General features: G+C 38.9%; 1 protein-coding gene across 1 annotated transcript in view; it reads left to right on the top strand.

Moving 5' to 3' along the window:
• POU6F2 (POU class 6 homeobox 2) overlaps positions 1-25,631 on the top strand; it is a 314,269-nt gene that overhangs the window by 208,093 nt on the left and 80,545 nt on the right. The window contains exon 5 of the mRNA XM_085320198.1: positions 8,477-8,817. Coding sequence (XP_085176324.1) covers positions 8,477-8,817 — 341 coding nt within the window. The remainder of the gene's footprint in view (positions 1-8,476; positions 8,818-25,631) is intronic.

Below are 25,631 nucleotides of genomic sequence, written 5' to 3'. Positions count from 1 at the left end.
CTAATAATTCCTGATCTTCAAAGAAGCACTGCTGTGGCTATACCTGGATAAATATTTCTTTGTCAGGAGAAGTATTTGCCATAAACAGTTATTGAACACACACTTGCATGTCTTTTTCCTGAAAGAATGCAAAATCATCTTACAAAAGCACCAAGCAATTCAGCCAGTTCCTCTTAACAAAACTTTGCCCCAAGCTTCACATAGACACCTTGCCAGTAGAAATGGCAAGGCACCTAATAGACTGGGGACTCATCACTCTCTGAACTGCAAGACAGGCTTCCGCACAGGCTCTTCCAAAGCTCCTGCGGCTGTATGTCATTGCACTACTCTTTCTACAAGCATTTTTACTCCAAGGCATGTCAAACACATAGTCTGCATAAGTGCCACAGAAATTATGGTTCCCATCAATATTGGAGCATTTGAAAGGGGCAAGAAGAGAAAAAATACATGAAAATTCTGTTTATTAAAGGCTGTGTATGCACAGACTGTCCAGCCATTTGTTGTCAGATGTCCCTTATGAGTCATGGTCATTGTTTTCTGAGTCAGCTGTTTGTTATTTCAAACTTAATTTCTTTGTGTCGTTCACTGTTCCCTGTCATATCCCTTCAGCTGTGAAATCTTATATTGGGCTCTTTTGGCCTTTAGATGATCATTTTTTCTCTGTCAATTAGTTTCTTTCAAAGGAACTAAAATCCAGCAGATTTTTCCCAAGAAATGATATATTATCTTAAATTCTGATCCACAGGAACATTCTCGTGAGTTCAGTATGGTCTGGAAATGCAGTCTTTAGGAGTACCAAGCTATTCTACTCAATTTAATTTTCCATATGTTAAGCTATTCTGTTCTTAAACAATTTAGRAGCAGTTCTACTCTCTGTAACTAGAAAAGTGCTTTTCTGTGGCATAAGGGACTTGATGTAAAGACTCCTGTCCCCCGATCTTTAAGAGAGGCATATTTTCACAATAAATTTATCATGTTGGTAAAATTGGGAATTTAGCATATTTAGATACTGTTTGCTTGACACCCAGCCCTTGGCATTCAAACACTTACATTGCCCTCTGATTATGTTATGGTGGGTTTTTAATTGCCTATCTTTGCATGGAAATCCCAAGACAGTTCCCTGATTGATCCCCTGTGTCTTGATGATACCCTGACTCCAGTTAATGTTTCAGCCATCTGTACAATATGGGGCCTAAGGTCCCATTTGAACTGAGGAAGCAAATGGCTTATTAAAGTCTAATTTCTGCAGCTTGTTCTTGCCTTTGGGCATTTTTAAATAGGTTAATGCAATTTTTACAATACACTGAGGGAACTTTACTCACAGAGTGTTGTCATAAACTAGAGGAAAATAGCCCCTAGATTATCTCAAAATGGGAAGTATTCCAAATATATTTGCCCTGATAGTTGGTTAAGCTCTCTACCTAGAATAACAACTTTTTCTTTTTTTCCTTAAGATTCTAGTGTATTATTGTACATTTTAAAGTTTGGTAAGGAAAAAAAAGTCAGATTTATTCAATGCAGTGGATCATTTTTCAGGGAAGTTCCAGTATTCATCAAAATGTGGAGACACCGCAGGCACCTGGTAAATTATGATGGTTTTCTTCTTAATACATCCTTTTTATTGCCTATATTCTTTAAAGTGAATTTAGTGCTCATGAAAGATGCTGGATATGACAATAGTAGAAACTGAAGCCCTCTGCTTGTCTGCAGAATTGGTACAGGATGAGCATTGGCAGTGTAAGTTTCTCCCCATAACACTGTGTGTTCTGCAGCTGTAACCTTGAGGGGTCACCTTTAGGAAGAAGAAGGAGACTTGGTCTGCGTACTCTCTCTATCCTTAGCTGCTCTTCTGGAAGTGCAAGTAAAGGTGCCACTTCCTGCCGTCCAAGGCTGTATTTTTTATGATCTTCCTAATAGGTATTGGGAGACCATCAATTTATTACCTTGACTGTGTGGCAGACTGCCTCCAATGCAGGCTCTCTGTGGTCGTCTATGTGTGAATACATCTTCTATAGACTTAATACATCTAATACATCTTCTATAAGGTAGAAAACACTCAAAAGCACTATTTAAGTGCATTGACTTTTGTTCCCTGTATTGACCTGGACCAGATTTGAACCAGTGATTTAGAAATAATATGTTCTGTATGCTATTACTAATCTCTACAGCCACAAGTCCAATTCTTCCTTCTTTTTCACAAAGAGGATGCTAACATATTTAAAACAGCTTACGTTCTGCTTTCAAAAAGGAAATTTAAGCATACGCAAGAAACACATTGGGTAGTTGGCTAACGTACTGCTCATTACCCAGTAAGGAGAGAATGTAAACACAGACTTGCATTAGACTGTTCAGTGTGTGTATTCAATTTTCAGAAATCTGTTTCAACAAAAGGCAAGGCATAGACCTCATTAGAAGAGAAACAACAGGGTGGAAAAAAAAAAAAAGCAGGCAATGTCAGTTCAGACGCAATCCCAGATGCTTAAGTTAGTTACACTTTTCAGTTTGAGGCAGTGTAAATCCATTTTCCATTACTGGGGAAGGGGAAAAAGGCATTAGGCCCTTGAAATGGCAAAAGCCAAGTTCTGTGCTCAGTCAAATAAAAAAAAGTTTAACGTATGATTTTCTCCTTTTTAGTCCATTGTGCATTGTATCAAAGCACCGAAGAACATCTATGCAATTATGTAAATGGCAGGATAGAGTATAGAGTAACACAATCCTTTGTAGGCTAAAATTGCTTCTTATTCCTCCTATCCTTTCCTCCTCTTTACGCAGAAACAAACACACACAGGACATTAATAAAATAAATCAGACATTATGTGAAGCTTATCCACAAGAGCAGATTTTAGATACAAATTGAATCCCTGAGTATTAATTTGATCTTATGCCAAGCACTGGAGAGGTCTTTGGAATCTGAATTTGTATTGTGAATGAGATGTGAAAAAGAGCTATAATTTTTAGGTTGTTTTCATTACATAAACATTTGTGGGCTTACTTAGGTTCCTCACTCTTTGGAGAAATATGATTAAGATTTCAAATACATTTTTTTACTTAAAATATTTAAAATACATTTTTTAATTTAAAATATAACAAATTCCAGTGCTTTACAAGCAGGCAGTTGATGCTACTGTCATTGAGTGTAACCGTGATTAGGACCTGTATACAGAGCCGTTCTGTTTTTCCTGCTAAGAAAATGATTCAGTTATTTTCTCTGCCATGGGTCAGAATGCTTCACACTAGCACCACTGCTTTCCATATGGTTGCATCAGAGAGGAATTTTTCCCATTACACCACTCTACTTGATAGAGGGGCATTTTAGTTTTATTTTAGTTTCCTATATAGGCAACAAGCAGAGGAACGGAAGGTGCAAGGAAAACATGAGAAGACACATTTTATGTGAATATTGTAAAAGCATTGTAGCATTGCGCCTACGGTACATCCAAAAGGAACTCGGGAAGAGTATGTTTCTTAGGTCACGATGTTCTGTAAACCCTTAAAGTAGTCAGAGGTCCRTAGCAAGTAGAGAAGTAGGTGAACTAGATGATCAGAAAGTATGCCTTTGCTGCCTCTTGACCATCCATGTGCACCGCTTCAACTCTACATCTCTTATTCTAATGTAGGTGCTTTGATACCATGTCTAAGCATAATCCACTTAAAGCAGGGTCATAAAACATGTGGTGATTCCTTAGGAAGTCTGCCATGGCACTGCAACAACCAGGAAATTACAGTCAAAACTTAAGTTTGAAAAACCTTCATGGCATTGTTTCCTCGTAGGTATAAATAARTTCATGTTACCAGTTTCTTGGATACCTGGAATGTATTCAATACATATTTTTTGTTAATGAAAGTTGAACTGTCACACAGCTTTTGTGGTTTTTCCTCACAGTTTTTGTTATTTCTTTTGCATCTTTTTGGTTAATCATCTCTCCTTTAAACTGATGTACTTTATGTTGCCTTTTTTAATCATAGAAAGGATTTTTTTTCATTTTTTTATAAATGTTTTTCAAGTATTGGATGCAGTTATGAAGGAAAGTAGGCACTTTTCACTTAAACATGCCAAAGTTTTATCCAACTATTAGCCAATAAGTCATAAAAATATTCCTGTGAGGTAGGTAATATATGCAGACACAGCATTGTTGTACCACCTGAAATTCCATCAGGCTCCAAGCTCTGTAGAGAGTGACAAATAGACAGGTATACAATTTATAATGGATGAGGTATGCAAGCAAGCTCTGGGAGTTGTACTGAATTTGATTACAAACAATAATATGACACAACCCCTGCTGCGGATGGTATGTACATTTGAGAGAGGCAGTGCAATGAGGCAGCATGAACCCTGGGCTGAAAGTGTGATCCAGAGCCCTAAATCCACTTTTGCAGTGCACTTACCGTGTGGCTTTGGGAGAACCTTGTCTGAACCAACAGGCTTTCCTCCAATCCCCTATCTATTTGTTTACCATCATTGTATTAAACAATCACACCTCACTAAGCTACTTCAATGCAATTTATATCTCAGCGTGGTAGTAAGCTTCAAGGAATCTTTTTAAAGGAATTACATGAAATGACAAGAATTTATTGAATAATTGAATAATTTTGTGTAGTAGCTGGCAATGAACGTGACAACTTTTCCTTGAGATAACTTTTCCCCTTCAAGAAAACTTTCCCAGTGGGACCATCTTCCACCCCAGCAACACTGCGTGCACTTGCAGTACAGAAGTGAATCACAGAGATATTCCTATGTTGGCAAGCGTTCAAGTACCGAGCAGTACTGATCCAAAACTTGTCTAGTCCTAGACAAAGGAGTGAAAAAATCCTCGTATCGAGTTGATATCTGACAGTGGCAGGTATGGCCACAGATTTAGAAAACCTGCTGTTTTCAATCCAGCTTCTGAACCAACTCATTAATTGGACAAGTCTGCCTGCCTGAGAGATTGCTGCTGTTGGTTTGTCAATGTACAGAGGTATGCTGGCGCTGGCCGTTCGACATCAGTTGCATTAGCAGACCTGAACCTCCAGAGCTACAGGTTAAAAAACAAAACAAAACAAAACAAAACAAAACAAAACAAACAAAAAAAAAACACTTTGAGGCTTTTGTTTTCCTTTTTATACTCTCTGGCTCTTGTCCCTTATTATAGGTATTGAGGGAAGAAAGGATGTACAAAATGTTAAATAGAGTATTTGCCTGGACTTTCTTGTGGAGAATGTCAGTTCTTCACAATTTTACTTCTAAGGAGGTAGTTTCATAGCTGACCAGAAGTATGACTCATTAATAAAAGCAAGGCCTATTTTTGTTTGGAWAACCGTTCCATCAAGTAAATCCCATCACTTAATAACATGATCTTTTTCATTTACAAAGATTCATGCATTTTATAAAATTGCATTTCACTGAGTGTGGGATTCTGTGCCATGGTGATGAAACAGATGAGTACTGGTTCTGTATGTCTGTGTGTATGCTTCAAACTCTCTAATATTCAGCTGCAGTGCTACTTCTGTCACTGTTTGGAAACAAGTAACATTTCAATGAGAGCATCCTGAAGGAAAATAGTATGTTCTGTGAGAACACTGATACCGATATTTATTAAATATTAGTCTTCTGATTGCTTTGAGCTACATGAAACATACAAAACAGTACAGTTTTCGACTGTATTGTAACTACCTGTTAATTTGTTCTAGTTGTCAAGAAACTGTTTCTTTTACACTTTTTGTTTCTTTATTGTTCTGCTCACACCTTTCATATCACTGTTTAAAAAGTCCTTTCAGTGTTGCTTTTAATTTTAATATTAGATCAACAGGTATTTTTTGCAAACTCAATCATAAAACCATTGATGAAGATTTAGCACTGCCCTATTCTTATACTTTTATGTTATCAGAAACACTGGGATCTCCCTATCTTCTGTTACCTTATGTTATCTCAGATTGAAATTTTTGGCATTATTTTAATCATTGGCCGTATTCTCCAAATTCTCATTGAAAGGCATATCTCCAGGAACCAGACATGCTCTTTACTCTGAAAACATTTCAATAGATGGCTTCACCTCCACATTGAATGCTTTTGCCTGTCCCCTACTCCATGACCCAGTGCACTACATGTAACCTATGGCATTGCAACAAATCCATTCTCCAAAGTCATTGCCCTTGAGTGTCCTGTTGGAGCAGAAGTGTGCAGGGACCATTGCAGTACAAAACAAAATCACTGTATTTTAAAGTTTCTTTGCTTGCTATAGAGAAAGTTGGTCTCATTTTGCCCAGTTGTGCGTACAGGATGTAAAATGACCCCTCATTCCTCACTGTGAGCTGTGGGTTTTACAAGTTACACCTAAGAGCCATTGCATTCATTTCTGTACTGTGGAAGCAGTAGGGGCATGGAGTGTGCGTGGAGTCTTAATTCTGGTTGTYAATGGTTTGTCCAGACTGCTAAGCTATCACAAATAAGGAAATGGTCTGCACAAGGCAGAGCTGATCTGGATAAGTTTCCTCCTCATGGAATATGGGGAAGGTCTTTCCAGCTCAGTGGAAACACCCTCACTGAGTACACATCTGCAGATGGACTTGGTGAACAGTACTCCTTGCCATCTGAGGTGCTTCAGGCTATGGTTAGTATTTCTGGAGTTGCTTTTTTTGTATACACACCTTCTCCATTCTTTGTTTTCATATGCCTTTAGATTATTTCCATTTACTACTCTGTTGACTTTGGGGCATCTGGCTCTGAGTTCTGATCTTGGAAGTAATAGGATTATATGCCTGCTTCTCTAGGTTGAATTCTTGTGCTTGGGATACCGCATGTGTTTTTAATCTGACAGTCATTCTGTTTTATGTTGTCATACAAAACTGCCATTGGTAAGTTTACCAATGGAAAATATATTGATGTTACCATTCCTCTTTCTCTATATAATTTTTTTTTTTTTTTACTGAAGTCATATAGGCATGACTATAATTCGTGTAAGGACATATTTGCAGTTCCATTCTTGCCTTTGGTGACAAAAACTTTAAAATAGGTATAAGAATGGGTGACGAACACCCAGCAAGCTTTTTACTTCTCCTACATACAGCCTTTCTGCCTTACCCATTCTGCCTCATCCTTCTTTCTTTTTTTTCCTTTCTTTTGCTTATTCCAGTTTATGGCTCATTGATTTCATAAGTCATACCAAGACCTCAGGCTCATCCCCAGGGCATAGACATCTGGAAGGCTGAAATAGGGATGTCAGTGTGAAAAGAAAGTGGAGACAACTTGGCTTTATCTGCCGATCCACAAATAACTTGAACAGCGTTGCTAGCCATGAAATCTGAATCTTATTTTAGAAATAAGAGAAATAATAGCCTTGATTCACACCCAGTTTACTTTGGCATTTGCTGGTGGAAATTAGAATACAAAATGGTGCTGGCAAAGCAGTACAGAGAGCAAAATAGTGCAATGACCTTGTAAGCTGTTCCTTTTGGGATCTTACAGTCATCTATCACATAAAATGTTGGTTGAAGTGGTAAGGACAGACTCCAGTGACCTATTCAGGCCATAATCCCAGAAAGCAGCATGTTCCCGTGATGTCCTGGTTGCTGCTTAAGCTGTTCTTCCTTAGTGACATCCCTGTGGCACTCTTCTTGCCTTCATGAATTTAATCAGTGCCTTAAAAAGAAAGCATCTCTGGGATATACAGTTCGCTCCTATTTATGCTAGCAGGTTGACCATCTTCCCAGCCTCACGTTTGGAGCACATGCTAGCAAAACAGTGGCAGAATTTTGCTACCATGAGCAGTGCAAGTGCAGAACATACCTACCCTTTTTCRCAAGAGGAGTTTTATAGCTTTTAGAAATGAATGATAAGCAGCAGGCTCTAATTTCAGAGACATACACATTTTATTGGGCAGTTTTGCTATCTATGCACTGTACAAGAAATATCACAGCTAAATGTTTTATTTCCTGATACCTGCTGTATAAAGATATGACAAAGCTCTTTTCAGGGCATCCTTTATTTTACAATTGTGGTTTTCTCCTCTTCTACATAATAGCACCAGTTCATATTATGACTGGTTCCAGACATAACTGGTATGTTCATGCTATCACTGCTATAGTATGTGCGGTRACATTCAAAGGCCTCTTCTTCAGGCAGGCAAAACTCCCATTGGCTTCACTGCTAAACCTATCTGAGCGAAGTGTGTTGGTTAGCTGTGAGGTCTGTCTGCTGCGCAGAGCCATAGCCTTCTTGAAGGGAAATGTTGCTTTCATTGCTTCCAGTGAAGTCCTGCTCGCACCGCAGAACTGCACTGGCAGAACCACACACTGTTATTTATGGGAATGTGTTCATTAACTTCCTGCCAGAACCCAAATACTGTGGATACTACAGTATTTGCAAACTGAACCCAGCTGAGCTCGGTGGACATGTGCCCCATACTGTAACAGATCCAGAAATTAATCCAGGATATCTTCAATACAGTAGGTAGTGCTGAACCCAGCATAACTGTGGGGCCCTCTCTTCGATTCACAGCTACCTCATCCCTGAACTCCCAGCTGCAACAACTTCAGCATCTTCAGCAGCTCCAGCAGCAGCAGCAGCAGCAGCAACAGCAGCAGCAGCAGCAGCAAGGGCAGCAGCCGCAGCAGCAAGGGCATCAGCAGCAGCAGCAAGGGCAGCCGGCACCGCCTCCACAGCCAGCCCAGCAGACCCCACAGCCGCAGCCGTCAGCTCAGCCACAGCAGAACCAAACGCAGTCCCAGAGCCAGAGCCAACCACCTCCGGCCCCACAGTCCTCCAGCTCTCCTCAGAAACCCAGCCAGTCACCAGGACATGGCCTCCCATCTCCTCTTACTTCACCAAATCCACTGCAGGTAGGGTGCTAAATACAAAACTCTAACAGCTTTGCAATGGTAAGTAAGTGCATACTCTCCCAATGCAAAGGGATGTCAGATGAATGTTACATCTTCTAACCATGCAAGCTGAGAAAATCTACCTTGTCTTAGTTAATCCTTACAAGCATGCACATTAGGCCAAAAAGCCTGATAAACCAGAAAAACGTAACTAATGATGGTCTTAGCCTGCTTCTTTCTGAAGGGTAAGCATCTTTTGCTCATAAAGTCCTTACTATAAAGCCCATAGAAAACTACCCAATTTTTTCCATTAATGCAGTGGTGTAACCTTCACAAATGGCATTTGCCCAGCAGTCACCCTTTGTGATAACTTGTAGGAGCAGCCAAAATAGCTGCTCATTATCAGATGATCCTGACTTTCCCTGAAAAAATAAAGCTTCCACTGGTGAATGTGTGCAAGGGATGGATGGGTAGCCCTTTTTCTTGAAAGTACAGTCCTAAAGTTTGTCCTATTAAGGATCAAATACTTTTGTTAAGATTCTCAGTATAGATCCCAAAGCTAAGAAAGCTGGAGGTGATTCCTTTCCTAGGTGTTCACTCCGTTGACATGGGTGTTTTGGAATATACCATGACAACAAATGTGGCTGAACTCACCCACGCTGATGCTGAGCTCTGCCTATCTGGGAACTCCCCCCCCCCCCCCGAAATAAGAGAGGTGTAATATAACAGTCTGAAATTCTTACACTTGGGTGTACATACACATACAATATGTGTCATGCTCTATGTTTGTCCTGCAAGAACAGCTTTGACTATACCCACAAGTATGATTCTAAATAAACACCAGGGTAATCTGTGAAGTGAGCAGATTCTGTTTTGATGGGCAGAGGAACAGCAAGAAACGTTGCCAACAAGAAAAGTCTCAGTTCGCTTTATGCTCTAAATTTTGAGACCCCATTTTCAATGACAGCTTCAGCCCCATTTGCTGCAGAAATTGAACTGCATTAGCTTAATAATTAAATAATCCTTTTTCAAACAAATAAGGGAATTAGTTTACAAGAAGCTGTGTTTTCTATTTGGCCAGTTAAACCTGGCATTAATCTGAGCTACAACTAGATTGTATCAAAGTTGATTTTTTAATGGTTTAGCTAATAGACTTAAAAGTTCACAAGAGATGTGCCGTTGCTTCCTGAGCCTTTCTTCCAGTAGAGCATGTTTCTAGAGCTTCTTCTGCGTGTTGTCTTAGAAGCTACTTAAGCGCTACTTAGTGCACAGTCTATCATGCTAGTGAGTGCTTTGGGACTTTTTAATATGCAGATCATTGACGAACAGAGAGAAAAATAGCTCCAAAGGAGCTTCTGTTACATTTTATTGTCTTGGTGCAGCTGCAGTGTGTGCCCACTAAGTATATATATTCCACATGTTGCTAAAACTGCCTGTTAAATATTTTCCTGCAAAAGTTGCTGTGCATTCAGTTTTCCAAACAAAACAAATGCACACAAAAGTTAAGGTTGGGAAGGGAGGAATGGGGATGAACTTACTGAATATACTTCAGGAGGGATGTACTAGAAATGACTTTGATCTTCAAAACTTAGCTGTCGTGTGGCTTCCAGTCCTAATTTAATTCTGAATATTTCCAGTCTCATCTGTGACCTGCAGATACAGGCCAGTAGGAGTGCTTACTACTGTTCAGTTCTGCAGGGTCTTGTCTCACTTTCAGAAGCAAAAAAAAAAGTAAGTAAAATTAATAATTCCTTGTATAAGAGGCACTCATGTCAATGTTCTTACAGAGATACCTTGGCRGGTCACTGTCTTTAACATGTTATCCTCCCAACCACCTTCTTCCCTACCGTCCCCTACTTCTGGGGACGATCTGGATACAGCAGACTGAACAATAGCAGAAGGGAATCAAGTACTCTGAGATGGTTTTAGTTCAAACACTTATCTCCTAAACTGCTCCTTTTAAGTACTAGGATTAGAACTAATGAAAGATGCCAAAGCAAGAGACCTGGCACTCCCACTGAGTTGTATTCAGCCAGTGCTCCTAAGCCAGCTGAACGAGTCGGACACTTTCAGAGCACCAGCCAATGAATTTTAAGTCATCAGCTATCATCAGCTCTGGCTCAGTATTAAAGATTTCCTAATAAATTTGAGGTTAAATATTTTTATGCTCTTTCCTCTGTGATCCATGTCATTTAAATAACCACAGAAAAACCAAAGTTTTTCACAGGTACAAATCTGCCATGTGCTAGCACCCAGAATGGAAGCCTGGATTTAGTGCGATACTTTAGATGTAGCCTTAAGGATGGGTGTAGGACTGTTGACTTGGCCTTCCACCTCTTTCTACGCTGAGCATAATGCTTCCCAAGCTTCCCTAAGTTACTGTGTTTAAGAAATACTTAAGAACTTGAAACATGGTCTGTGATATTACTGAGGACTGTGAGACTCTCTAATATGCAAACCAGTGATACTCAAAAATATCTCCAGAGGAACTGCTGTTGTACTTTTATATAAGGTTTAATGATGTGTTTGTGTACTTGTCTAAAGCAGAGCAGTGGTAAGATCTCCACTGAATTTGAATTTCCGTTCAAAATCATGCAGAGAATAACTGTTTTACCTCCATACATTTAGCTTGAGGATTGGATCTGAAATTGTTTTCTTTCATACAAGTGGGAAAAAGAGAGCAGACATTTGGCATCAGTTCGTATATCCAGTTCATAACAGCTGCTTAGAATGTAGATTTTTTTTAATGTCCAATGCTTTAACTTAAAAATCGACCTAGAACTACATTCAAAGATATTATGGCCTCTAAGGTAATGATCTTTATGAACTAGAATGAAATGGGTTTTGTTTGAAGAATATTAAGGGAATAAAGATAAAGTAAGTTAGAGTTTGACAGCTTAAATTTCATTTCTAAATTCTTGATTTTTTCATGTGAGCTTTATCTTCTTACATTATTCAGGATCTGTCTGAAAGATATTAGTTTAGAACAATGCAACCTCAAAAATTGTCATGGAAAGTCAGTAATTCAGGAGGATGATTGTGTTTGTTTCAAAAAACTCTGAAGGATAACAGCAATTACATCTCAAAATGTGCAGATGCTGTCATGTCCTTCAGAACGCAAATTAAATGAAAGTGACTTGCTTAGGTATACCTGAGCAAGGTACTTTTGCAGCCGATCAGAAATTAATAATACTTGTGCAGTGCGTGCTGGTTAAAACTCTCAGAATGGTTCTTGTCAGGCTGTTCTGTAATACGCTGCTATAGTTTTATCACTATTCTTTACTCCATACAGTGGGCTGGTTTGTAGTTACAAAACTATTAATTTTAGTAAGTCTTAGTGACTGTGTAATAAGAACAGAAAGTTCAGGACCTGGTTCCCCTGGTTCAGGGACATTAGTGATGATGCTCCTGATTTACACTGGCAACGGCACAACACTGCAGAATCAGGGTTGTTACTGATTTGGAAAAGACAGCAAACCCAAATTGTCCAAAGTAGACCTGCATTTCAGCAGGTAGCGCGGTCTGGTAGCTGATGGAGGACCCACATCCCTTCATTTTAAAATGGTGAAATTCTTCATATGGATAGTTGTAGACAGATTTTTAGTTCCATTGTGCCACTTCATTAAAAAAAAAAAAAAAAAAAAAAAAAAAAAAAAAANAAAAAAAAAAAAAAAAAAAAAAAAAAAAAAAAGTGAACCAGAGGTAAAAGCCCAGCATATTGCAACTTCAAAGCATAGTTAGCACCTCTTACAGAGTTTCATTCAATTAAATTTCTGGAGCCATAAGATCTTGATTATATGCTGTATAAAATTAGATGAGCCAAATACTAAGTTGCCCATTATTCTGCTTGACTGCCAGAATAAGATGCTTTTTATCAGCAACATATATTTAACYGGCCTGGCCCCAAACAGGAGCTTAGCTTCCAGTGCTGACACTCATTGTATGTTTTAGTGGTGTGGATAAGAGGAGCCTACCCACAGACAGATCTACAAATAGAAAAATTCCCAGTGATTTCTACTGCTGTGCTCGTGTGTGGATAGGAACAGACAAACAGGAAATCCCCCAAGGATTGCCCCACTGTAAAATTATTCTGACCATTTTCAGAACTCTTTTCTAAAGCCCCTTTTTGTCATAGAAAACTACCTACAATAACTGAAGCTGATGGAAGATGATGAGTGAGAAAAAAATAATAATAAAAAGAGGGAAGAATAGAAGTGGGGAGATGACAACAGCAGAAAAATCTTCCAAGTGTTAGGAAACTCTAGGATTGCAAAAACAGAACCTATTTCAGATTAAATTTTTATACTAATCTTAAATAATGTATTTGGCACCTCAACTCTTTTATAACAAAAGAGAAAAGAAAAGCAGAAAGGCTGAAACACTCAGCTGTAAATGAGGGAGAATGTATACACAGATGCCTGAGGCTCCAGCAGTCAAAAAAGCCCAAACTGACCCTTCTGCTCCCTCCCAACCACATTTTCTGGTTAGCTTCTCATTAAGGAAAAATCTACTTTAAAAAATAAGCTCAATGTTTACTGACACTTTGATAAATTTACATATATTTAAGATACAGAACAACACAGTCTCCGTTGGTTTCAGAAAGGCAGCCAGGACTAGTTTACGAAGCGAAGGACTGTCCTTCTGTCTGTGTTTACATCCCAGACCTGTTGCGTTATGCTCATAGACTCCTGGTGAAACTTGATCAAATTGTAACACCAATATCCCACTGAATTTTCCACTCAAGTTAACTAGCTTTCTTGCTGCCTATGATCCTGTGCAATATAAGGCTGTCAGAATCTGTTCCCAAGTTAATTGGAAATCAGTTTGACAACAATTTATAAAAATAAATGGTGAGCAAGCGCAAAGTTTTTAATCCGCTTCCCAGGGCTTCCTGATTTTTGGTATCGATTGAGAGAGAAATATTGCATGTCACAATCCAACATGTGCCGCCCATACTTATTTGGGAAGATTCATGCCCACCCCTGCTTAGCGTGAGCCTGCCAACGTGCTGATCGTAGCCCGGTTTCCAGGAGGTTCTGGCAAACCTCGGCCCCAGCCCTCGACTCCTAACCTGGAACCTCACCTGCAGGTAGCTCAAGTGGAGTGAGCTTGGTGAACTGCTGAGAATATTTTGCATATTTCCTACCCATACTCATTCTAAACAAGTCCAAAAAGATTCAGACAGCTTGTTCTGCTGACAGTCTTGGATTTCTGAGTATTCTGATAGTATTTTAACGATTTTTGTAAGTTGATTAAAGTGATTTCAGCAGTGGAGGGGCAAGAACTTGTCTAAAAATTTCCACTAACTAGAAAGTCATGGTCACACTGATGTGCTACACCCCTACACACGCTTATAATATGTCCCAAATGTTGTTGTGGTTCAAGCCCTCTCCTTTTGGTTTATGCCCTTCCTTTTGCCACTCCCTCTGCAGTCGTTCTCAGAACCATGCAGACATTTCTGTTCACATCCGTGTTGTAGCTGAGCCTTGCTGGAGGGAACTGGGGGGGGGGGGGGTTGAGTTGCAGTGCAGTCTGGAACTCCTCCTCTCTTCTCACCTCTCCTGGGCACTTTTGCAGCCCTCCTCAACCCTTCTGGCTCTGCTGTCCATCCTGCTGCTCCACCGTGGCGACCTGGCAGGTTATCATGGCTAGTGCCGCACTGGTGCTGGTATGCCGTGCCGCACCATGCTCCCTGGCCTAGGGTGCAGTGCGGAGACATGCGCATAAGTTTTCTGGCAGATCTAGTTTGTTTGACAGCTGCTGGCCTTCATGTCTTGTGCTCACTGCTACCTTACGTGGATGTTGTTTTCCGAGAAAGGCTAGTTTCAATTTYATATAAGATTGTATTCATTCCAAAGGAACAAGTACAGTTTTAGATCTTCTCCTCCTCAGCTATCTATCTTCCTTCTCCCAGAAGCTCACTGCTATTTTGGGTCATTGAGGTATCGGGCCTTCGCACTGCAAAGCTGTTGAATACTGCGTTTAAACAGAGCAAAAAGATGTTAAGGGTTCTCAAAGAGACTATATAAGCAAGTCTTTCATTCCCTGAGGAAACCCTCTCTCAGTTGGAGCGCTGGCTGCCTGGTCCATCCAAATACACTCTGTAGGTGTTGCTATTTTCAGAAGCACGAGGAGTATCAATGTCTGACTCACATTTAAAGCAAAGGAAATTAATCTTCRAGCAAAACAACTGGCATTATTAGCACCCAAGGGGCAGAAGCTGAGGCTAATATAGGAAACGATTTGGTAGAGAATTCTCTGAAGGAGAGGAAAGTGGAGCTGTTTGCCTAGCAATCTCTGGCTTCTGAAATGGGAGCGTTTAATAAACTCCCTAAAGCAACTGAAGTATTTAATAAATGGGGAAATAAATAATAAATAAGATCCTCCCAGGATAAATTTGGGAAAGGATTCATATCCCATAAGATCTTCTATTTCCTATTGCCTCTCTAAACAGGGGGACCCTCAGGGATCCTAGCGACAGAAGAAATTAACATAGCCCTCAAATACTCTTTTGACCCCATTTCTAAAAATTTACAGAAAAAGAGATATCCCAAATCATTGCTTTATTTCTCCTTATTTTTTCATACCCCTCAGCTCTTTGCAATAATGCAAAAAACTCCAACCCAAACAAACAAACAAATAAAACAATTGCAAGACATTACAGTTTTCTATTTCTACGAGGAAAAAAAACAAATTCCACTTAGACGCAAGTGGACCAAGTGAGCACAGACAACTAGTGGCTTCTTGAATCTGGCTGAGGAGCAAAACCTTGGAAATGGTATAGCCCAGATGTCATGTCATTTAAGGCTTCATCCTGTAGAAACAAGCACCTTAAAGAAGTTACTTGGCTTGTTGGTAGTACCTTAAAAAAAGAAAGGAAAAAAAAAAGAAAAAGAAAAAGAAAAGAAAAAAGAAAAGGGCAAGACACTGCAGGCTGAGTTTTAAAGTTTAAAAATAAAGCATTAATTCTTTCATTGCAGTATTGCAGAGATCCAGCAGAGCGTCCACATGTGGATTCTCATGCAGATGCAGTTTAAGGCAGGTGTTTAAAAAAAATAATAATGCTTTCTCTTTTTTACTGGTAGCCAGAATGTTTTGAGAGAGTGACTAAGCACAGGCCTGGAGATTATGAAATTTGCTTAAGTGCTAATGGGTTGATTGCTGCGTTACAGCCTGCCGTCTTTACTGGAAATTGATTGACTGGTGCTGCAGGTCTTCACACTTGACGCTCGGATTTGACTCGAAAATTCTGCCAAGTCTTTTACTCTGAAATTTATCTTAATTAGATCTGAAAGACCTGCCACAGCAGAATAGTCACACCGATTAAAATGAAAAACAGGAGAAATTACTGATCAAATTAATCATAATGTCGGGTTACAGCTGTAGGTCTGATGTAATTTGCCACTCCAGTGAGTTACATCGGCCCAGGCACGGGAAAGAGAGCTGGTTTTACGCTGATCCGTAACACCAGCCAGCTTCGGGCAGCCCATCAGGACGTTTATTCCTTTCATTCTCTTGGCTTATTCTGACCTTAGTGCTGCAACTAGAAACAAATTAGGCAAAAAAAAAAAAAAAAAACTTTTATCCAAGGGGTCACACTGGAAACATGAGCTTTCCAAATCCTCCTTGTTTCATTCTTCCCCTTTCTCCACCAACCTTCTACTTTTGTTTGAAGTAACTAACAATTAATTATGTGGAAATTGGAAAATTAAACGGTTAGAGGTTACCACCTCAGACACAAGCTAGAGAAGTGTTCCTTGTGCAAAAGTAGCTCTTAAAGTAGAGCAATTTAAGGAAATGTCCATAGCGGGTATATAACAGCACATGCGAGAAGGCAAGTTCTAGCAGGTAAGAGGTCAACAAACAGATCAGACATCTTAGAGATCTGATGATCCTAAAATGTGTTGTTAAATGATATACTTGCAATGTACTACATTCTACTGTGACTATGTTTCTTTTTTTAAAAAAATGAACAAATTCATGGTTGAATACGTGTAAAAGTGAGATAGGCTGTGGGTGTGAAGGGGCCCTATCATAAATATTTTAATCTGGAAGAACAGTCTCCCATAAGGTTTTCTTCTGTTAGCACAGTTTGAATGACTTTTAGGGCAACCTGTCTTATAGCACCTCTGCATTTTTGTTAGTCTACTGATCCAGACCAACATCAAGAAATGAAGATATTTGCCACCAGCTGAGAAAGGAAATGAAGTAAAGAAAAGAGAACAAGAAACTAGTTGAGCATTTTGAGTCTCAGAAAGATTTCAGGCTTACCTTTCAAAATATATCCAGTTTATATTTTGATACTGTAGTAAATAAAACTAATTAGGAGTCTTCTAAGGGATTTTTTTTTTCCAAGTGCAATGCATATTGCACTTGGAAAAGTTGTTCCCAAAGTTGTTCCCCTCCAAAAACCTCTCATTTAAATTTTATATTGTAGGTCTCAGAAATGGAAATAGTTGGGGATAGGTTTCATTTAAAGTCAATTTAAGTTTAATTAATTTCAACATTTCAGTATTGCAGCTTTTCATCTGTATTTGCCTCAGAAATTACATCTTATTTTATGAGAATTTCATGCAAGATAGAAATTAAAATTATTTCTGATAGCTCAGATATGAACAAATATCCTGTGAGTACTCCAACTGGAGAACCAAGTTGAGTTATGTTTGTGATTGGAAGGCAAAGCTGAGTTACTAGAGGAGAAAAACTCATACAGGAAAATAGTGCACCATATATTGCTAGGATTATCCTTTTAGTGATGATGGTGCGTTTTGGTTCTTAAAGGAGCTGAGAGTCTTTAAAGCAGCAATATATCATTGTATTGCTGCTAAGAAATGCTTACATGCTTGTAAAAAATATGAGGGAAGCAGTCAAACTGAGGAGGATCCATGGCTCTAAAAAAAGAAAAAAATCAACTGCTTTAACAAAAAGCCTAAAAAGATGGGCCCAGCCACAGCACGATCTATGCAGAGCAGTGTTCTGCATAGATCCATATCAGAAGATGAATCTAATGTGTATGTATAATTTACTATCGTAAATTATATCAAAATTGTTAGYTGCCAATGCAACTTGTTATTCCCAGGACTCGTCTGAGGCTGCCGCTCCCCGCCCCAGGCAGAACTCCCCAGGGACAGGGCCTGATTTTTAGAGCGGAATAGGAGGACTATAGGAGGAGGACAGGGGAGAAGCAGTATCTCTGCTGTGCACACAGTGCTTGAATTCCTGCTGATCTTTTTGTTGTGTTTCAGTGCTGGTGAGACACCAAAAACTAAAATAACTGTGAAAGGCTGAAATCGTGTCATTGATTACCACTCTGGTATAAGCTGCCCTGTGTGTTTCCATCCTACCTCTCTCTGCAGCCTTCCGCTTTATAACGAGACCCACCACTACTACTAGGGAAGTTGGCAGGAATTTTCTCACAGCTTTCAAATGAGACAGGAGCAGGCTCAATATGCCATTAGGAAGGTTTGCTCCTCTTCTCCCTCCCCAACTTTATAGAGTTGCAGCTTCATATTTTTTTTAACTGTCTTCTGTCTATGAAACATGTTTTCAATGCAATCAAAATGTATGTCTGACAGAATTTTCAGTTCATGTAAAACAAATACAAAAATAAACAAAACTTTGAGAAAACCAAGCCATTCTAAAATCCTTGATGTTTTCCCCATAGACATTCAAAGAGTATGTCTTGGGGGAAATTACTGGTGCTTCAAATGTACAAGCAGGTGTAGAGATAACATATGTCAGTCCCGTAGACCCAAACCTGGCAGTCCAGGCTCTTGCAAGTGAAAGCTGCAGGAGCAGGGAAGGAAAGGGAGGAGAGGAAGTTCTTTTACTTCTACACAGAATCTGAGTATTTAGCTGTAATCTCATTATCAAATTATGCCTTTTCTTATTGAGTTAACTTTTGAAAAATAATTTGCATCGGGAATCACTGTGCTCTAGTAAATGGGTTGTTGGAGTCAGGAAATCCAGATTGCAGCCCCAGCTCCATCACTGTCTGGTATGTCACATCATCTGTCTGTTCTTTTGTTAACTCTCCCACCGGTGTTTCATCTGTTTAGACTGTAAACTTTTACGGTTTTTTAGTATAATGCAATGAGGCCTTGATCTTGCACTGGGCTTCTGGGTACTACTGCAAGACTAATGCTACAGAAGCAATGAATATTCAGAACTGCATAGTCCTAGTCGCTTGCTCACAGAATTCAGAGCAGTATTGCTGTTGACTTCATAGSACACAGAATTGGTATCCATTTTGTTTTCGAGTATATTGAATATTTTGAAGTTTCTGTCAGCTGCTCAGTGTGCTGTCAAATGCGCTAATGAAAGGTTTTCCTAAACTTAATTTTCCTACTCGTAATACAATAACCAAATTTGCTTTAACACTTGAAAAAATCCATCCATACTAAAGAGAATCAGTTGCTTAATCCTAAAATTAAAGGTTATTGCATGCAAGAGAAAATAATTACATGCTCAAAGTATGGAAAAAAGAAAACTTTTTTAATATGTAGGTATTTGTATAATTAAAGACTAATCAAGCATGAAGGCTGCTGACTAACCAGAAAATGAGATTGTTGGCAAGCAATATTGTAATGTAAATGCCATTTTTGTTTAAGTACTAAAAAGCTGGAGGAGTGATATCCTGAACAGATTAAAAGCAAACAGCATTGATAATAAATATTTATCAGATTTCAAATGCAACACAYGGAGATTTTTATATTTTACATGCAAAATATATTGGCATTGAAATATTCAGTCACTTTTCAAAGGTTAGTTCACATCTTCACTTTAAAAATGTTGAAAAACAAGCATTCCCTAGTAAGAGAAACAGCTTTAGAAGTCAGTCTTAACCTGTAGCAATGCGAGTAATCTGTAGGCAATAGGAAACAGCTGAGAGTTGCTGACATACTTAACTGGAGGTGTATAAGATCAACTCCTGGGGCTGGAGAGTCAAAATTTTAATGTTTTTGTGTGTGTGTGTGTGTTTTCTTTTTTCCCAGCATGTTTGCATTATTTTTTCAAAAAGAGATAGAAGTTTTTCAAACTTAAATCCATGCCGTGAAACAAACATATAGTAAAGCATACATGGAGGGCTTACATATGCACAGAAATTATCCTAGTGTAACTGCTGTTTTTCTGGAGAGACCTGTTTTAGCTAAAGCTTTGTATCTTCTTGGGGCAGTGCTTTTGAAGTGATTTAAAAGCATTATACTGGTTAAATATGTCCATTATATACCTTATGTCCTTGCAACCTAAATATTGTTCAGAAATGAATATAAATATATCTGGCTACACCAAGGGTTCGGAGGATAAGGAAATGTTAGAACTGAGGTACCCAAATGTATTTTGGTTTCCACTGCTTTTCTTTCCATTTTAGTATCCTCAGAGTTGGCAGTACTCAGCACAATGAGGTAGAACAGAATCCATCTCTTAATCAAGCCTGATCCTGCAATACTGTATAGATAATACTTCGCAAAAGTCTACTGGTAGTCTCTTGAACAAGCATTGATCTAATTTTCAGAAGTGTAGAAGTTTTTACTTACCACTTGAAGGAGACAATATAGGGACTTCAAACACTAGGCTGGGTTTTTTAAAAAAATCTTGCTGTCATCTGTAGTTAAATCACACGAAATTGGCAGTTTGCAAATTTCAAAATTCAGACTAATTCAGCAAGGGTCATATAACATTCTGTGTTTGTTTGAGTTACTGAGCTCTTAAGTGTACACAAATACTGAATCAAATTCAGGTATCAGAACAACTGTACAGCTTCACAGTTGGCCAGATAAATATATCATTATTAAGATGCTTTATAATAGGAATATTTATTCCTTTAAGCAATTAGTCTTTACACTAGTCTAATGACACTAAGGATTACATTACTAAAAACACACTGAGCAAAACAGTAGGAAAAGTAGAAAACCTTGTGTGAGGACCAGACCCACCTTCAGTGGTCCAGCAAGAAGCAGTCTAAAAGATGCAACGAGGCAGTTAGAGCAAAGCCATTCAACTGCTGGCCTGTGAACCAGGCCTGACCCATGGCAAATTTCTGTCCACACTCCAAAGGAGCAAAATAAAAGAAAAATAAAAAGCTTTTGAAAGCAACTGCAATTTTTCCTCGCCCTGAGACGTGCTTGTTGCATGTCTTCCCAGAGCAGCCCCATTACCTAAGGAAGGTGTGCAGGTAAAAAGCCTGTCTTTATGTATTTTTTTGGTTTTTGCACATACCTGAGTGAAGCCTAGTAAGTTTTAGGCAGCCTGTCACCAAAGACACCCTAATTCTTTTCCTCCACAGGGATGACAGTGCCTCTCCAAGATTACTGATCCTGTCAAACAGGTAATAATTCAGTAACCATTTTTGTTTTTACGTAGCATTAGTGTTATATAAAGTTTAAGGTATAAGCAGGGTTTACCTATTATTTCTAGAAGGGAGATTACCACAGTTTACTGAGGGAAAAATAGTTACATGTAAATTATTTAAAGGCTGAAACAGACACTTTCACAAGTCATTAAACTACCCTATGTCTTGGGATATCAACGAGGATATCCCTGGGATATTTATCTGAGGGGTCTACAGGTCAAAAGGGGAATGGAGTCAGCAGAAAAAGAAGCAGTCACATACAGAAAGAGCAATTATTCACAAAATACAAATGAGGACAGCCGTTAGAAGTGTCAGCATAAACATCTAAGAGGCCTTTAGTGGGGTCATTAGTTATGGAAAAAGTCATTACAGCCCATTTTGTACTAGACGCTGCATGCCTAGTTTATAGCAAACATGGCTCGCAGTAGTGTTCATTAATATGGAAAACCTTTCAGAGAAGCCTCAAACAACCCAAACAAATTTAGAAAATGCTCCCAGTTCTCTGTGTTTATACTCATTGACAAGCATAAACTTAAACAGGATCTTAAAATGGTCAACGCTTGTATATATCATCTCCATTTACCTACATGCATCACTAAGGACATGGAAGCCTCAACACAGCAGAAGGCAAAAAGTAGATCCCAGATGTTCCATGATCYTAAGAAATAGTTGAGTCCAAAGCAGAAAAATAAAACAGAAAAAACTGAGGGCAGCTGCCAGAGTTTCACATGGATGAAATAAAACTGTGAAGTCTGATTTGATCATTTTTACTTTATCATAAACACATGCACCCCTGTGCTATCTGAAAAAATTCAAAATGAAGAGTCCAGAACCGGGAAATTTCAACACTACCAAAACACTCTGGGAGCTAATRGAGAGAGAGAGACTTCCTAAGCACAACCAAAATCGCCAACCAAACACCTTTCAAAATTTTTCGTTTCCAATGGAAATAACAGTAATGTAATTAATTTTTACATCAAAATTGTAAAAAGTAGTAGTAGCAAAAATGATTACAACAACATATTTCCAATTACATCCCTATCCTGGAAATCAACCTGGGCTTCAAAATACGAGCTGGTGCTTAGAAAAGCTCAGTCTGGCAGTTTTCCAGGAAACTGGAAAGCTGCGCACTATTGAATATAGTCTTCACATGAGGGTGCTATTTTTAAATTTCCCATGGGTGATTCAGCATATTGAGACAACAGGAGTAATGATCTGAGGACGCTCTTCATGAAGTAGAAGGAAAATATCAGCCTATTTCCCACTTCTTACATGCCAGCCAACAAGAGGTGACAGACTGATGTTTACTCTATGAAGTAGAGGCAGCCATGCCAGTGAAACAGTCCAGCACTAGGCACAGGAGCTTTATCTCAGTCACTGAGGTTTGTTACTGTTAGCAACACAGAATCCACCTCGTTTTCTTACAATCTGTTACTGTCCAAAATGCCTGTCAAGCTTCTTTCAAACAGTTGACTTGGACAACTCAGGACTCTTTTTTTTTTATTATTAGAGAGTTTTTGTTGAAAACTGAAGATTCACTTAAAACCAAGGCTATTCATGGCATATGGTGAAATCATCCAGAGAAAAAATATCTTAATCTCGGGTTCAAGCCTTTCTCTGTACCTAATCAGAGTTGAGACTTGAACCAGGGTCTCCACATGCTGGCAAATGCCCTGATTTAGTAGGCTAATAGATCCTTGAGGACTTTTACTTTTCCGTCTTGGAGCTACTTTGCTTCATATCAATAGCTGATTGCACCTCAGGCCGGAAAGAGAAGTTATTGTCCTACTTGTTCAAATGTACGTGATCACTTTTACAACAGAAACTGTTCTAAACAGCAGTGGAGAAAGTTAATGAGCCGGTGAGTGGCTTACTATGTGTACGTATGTATGTCTCTTCTGTTTGAGAATTGTCTACTAGAACTTTTCCTGAATGATTTCTATAAATACTAAACAAGTCCACAGGGACTTGTGGATTTGTTTGGAATAYTTGTATGTATTCCAAACGTAGGATAAGACTGTTTTAGTTTCGTCTTCTTTGGGGGAAGAAGGGGCTGAATGTTTAGGCTACATGGTTATTCCAGCAGTTGTTTGGATGGGAGAGCTGCCACTTTAGCACAGCGTGAGCACTGGTTTTCCTGGGAGGGCTGGCTATTGTTTCAGTTGTTTCTGGTTGGTTTTCATTTTGCATGTAACATCCTAGGCTGCTTTCAGGGAAAATTTTTAAAAGATTGTCAATACAGAAAGGCAAGACACATGGTGCATGTATGTATGATTAAAACTGATCAGTGATTTTAAAAAATGATCGGTATTTTGGTGTCTAAAGAATAATATTTAATGTAGGTATTGAGTGACTTCCTATCAATCAAAAAATCATTTCAGTACGGGGAAACTTCTAGAAAATAAAGCTAAAATAAATCCCTAAATATCTAAATATCCCYTATCCTGTGTTCTCTCTGATGCTACCTCCAATGTGATTGTGACTTTATGAGCAGAACTTGGCTTTCAGTGGTATTAGGTCAGTAGAGACTTTAAAAAAGAGAAATTATGGATTCTGAGAATAAAGTTTTAGCCCTAGTGCTTTGATAAAGATTCGTGACCCCTGGCCCTTTAAATATTGAAGTTAGACTGTAAAAATATCACTTCTTATTGATCACATGGTTATTAAAGTCAGTCAAATGCTCAATTTATATGTCAAACACTTGTAATATTTCCTGTAAATATTAGAACAAAAGAAGAGGGTGATAATATCATTGTGTTCAGTTGTATTAGATTTATTCAGCTTTTCATCGCTGAAAAATAATAAAACTGTCACCAAGAAATACATTAAATATGCCAAACGTTTATCACGGCTAACTTCATTTACAGCTGCATCATGTATGTGGTTCATGTGTGCATTAGTTCATGTATATGAGGCATGTATATGTTTGTATCCATACCTATAACTGAGGTATAAATAACATATATACCATGTGTTCTCATTCTYGCCTCCCACTCCTCAACATATATTTGCATCCCTAGAAAGGCAGAGTTTGTTTGTTGAATCTCAAAGAGAAAGAGAAAACTTAATAAGTCAACAGGTATTAATTAAATGTTAAAGACAGGTTTCAAATTAGCTTCTATATATATTGCTCCTAATGACATTCAAGCACTCTTACAAGGGAGGTCGAGGGAAGATCCTTAGATCCCCCGGGTTCCCCTAAGATGCGTTTCTGTAACCAAATGCTTTCATATGAGTAATCGAAAGAAACCTTTAGTCAACCACTGGGGAGTCTTTACAGCCTGGCTTCGATTGGAGTCTGAGTGCCGGCCTGTGAGCAGGAGGTGTTTGTAAGCATTTCTAATGGCATTTTGATGTACATGTACAAAATTGATGTCGGAAGGATCATTGTAAAGTCCCAAACAGTGGAATATTGAGGACATTTTCAGGTGGCAGTCAGATTCTGGCTGGGTGAGCCCAGTATATTTTCTCATGTCACAGTTGATTAGGTTCACAGGGAAGTGGAAAGAGTAAAAAATTCTCTTATTACTGCAGCAATGCCATATCAGCCTCTTTTCCCTTTGAATGCAACATTAGTTTTTGTCCAGAACTCTAACTGCTTTCTACAGTTTGGGGAATTGTAAAGCAGAAACAATTTTCCCAGCTAGGCTGACCTTCACCGTAATGAGAAATGACTGGAATTTCTCTCTATTTCTCTAACATTTGGGGAGGGGAGATAGGAGGAATATGTTTGTTTTACCTGATATTATGTTGTGGGCGTCTATTTGGCACTTTGAGCCTAATTTTTTTCCATTCAGGAGATTACATGGACTGTTGCACCATCTGACCCAGTAGCCAGCCCTCAAGTGTATAGAGAAACGACAGTAATGCACTTTAAACCTTTTGTTATCACAGCAGTGATGGTATTTTGTTTCAGTCATTGAAAGATTTTTTTTTTCATGGGGATGGCTATTTTCATTCACTCGTCAGTACTTACTCAGGTGATGAGCAATGATCTTGAGAAAATTTAAGATTCATTATAGGCAAGGAAGATAGATACAAAACACTGTCTTGGCACCTCAGGATGGACACACATGTTCCCTCCCATGGAGCCTTGTGAGGCCGGTGTTATTGTAGTGCAAAGCTGCCCATCTCTTGAGGAACGGATAATTTGCATTTACATGCAAAAAAAATATGTGCTGAGTCTGAACAGTCTTTAAGAGCAGCAATCTGACTGGAAATAAGTGTTGTTTCCTTGTTTTCTCCAGCTGTTTCAGAATAAACCTCTTTCCCTGTGAAATCGGAGGCATCTAACAATGCGCAAGGGTCATCTATGAGTTAAGTCCAGGCTAGGACTGCCCTGAAAATGCAGAAGCAGGATTGCAGAGGTGCAGACATAACTGAGCTATGTTTTGTCAAGCAAGTCAGTGCCAGGAAAAGCAAAGGCACTGCAGCAGGGACCTGGGTGGCAACGCGCCACCCAAGCAAATATGTGGGATCSCAG

The sequence above is a fragment of the Rhea americana genome, unplaced genomic scaffold (assembly GCF_003343005.1).
Source record: "Rhea americana isolate MKP2758 unplaced genomic scaffold, rheAme1 scaffold_62, whole genome shotgun sequence".
NCBI classification, from domain to species: Eukaryota; Metazoa; Chordata; class Aves; order Rheiformes; family Rheidae; genus Rhea; species Rhea americana.
The sequence above is the reverse complement of the archived record's forward strand: the minus strand, read 5'-3'. Positions and strand labels throughout refer to the sequence as shown.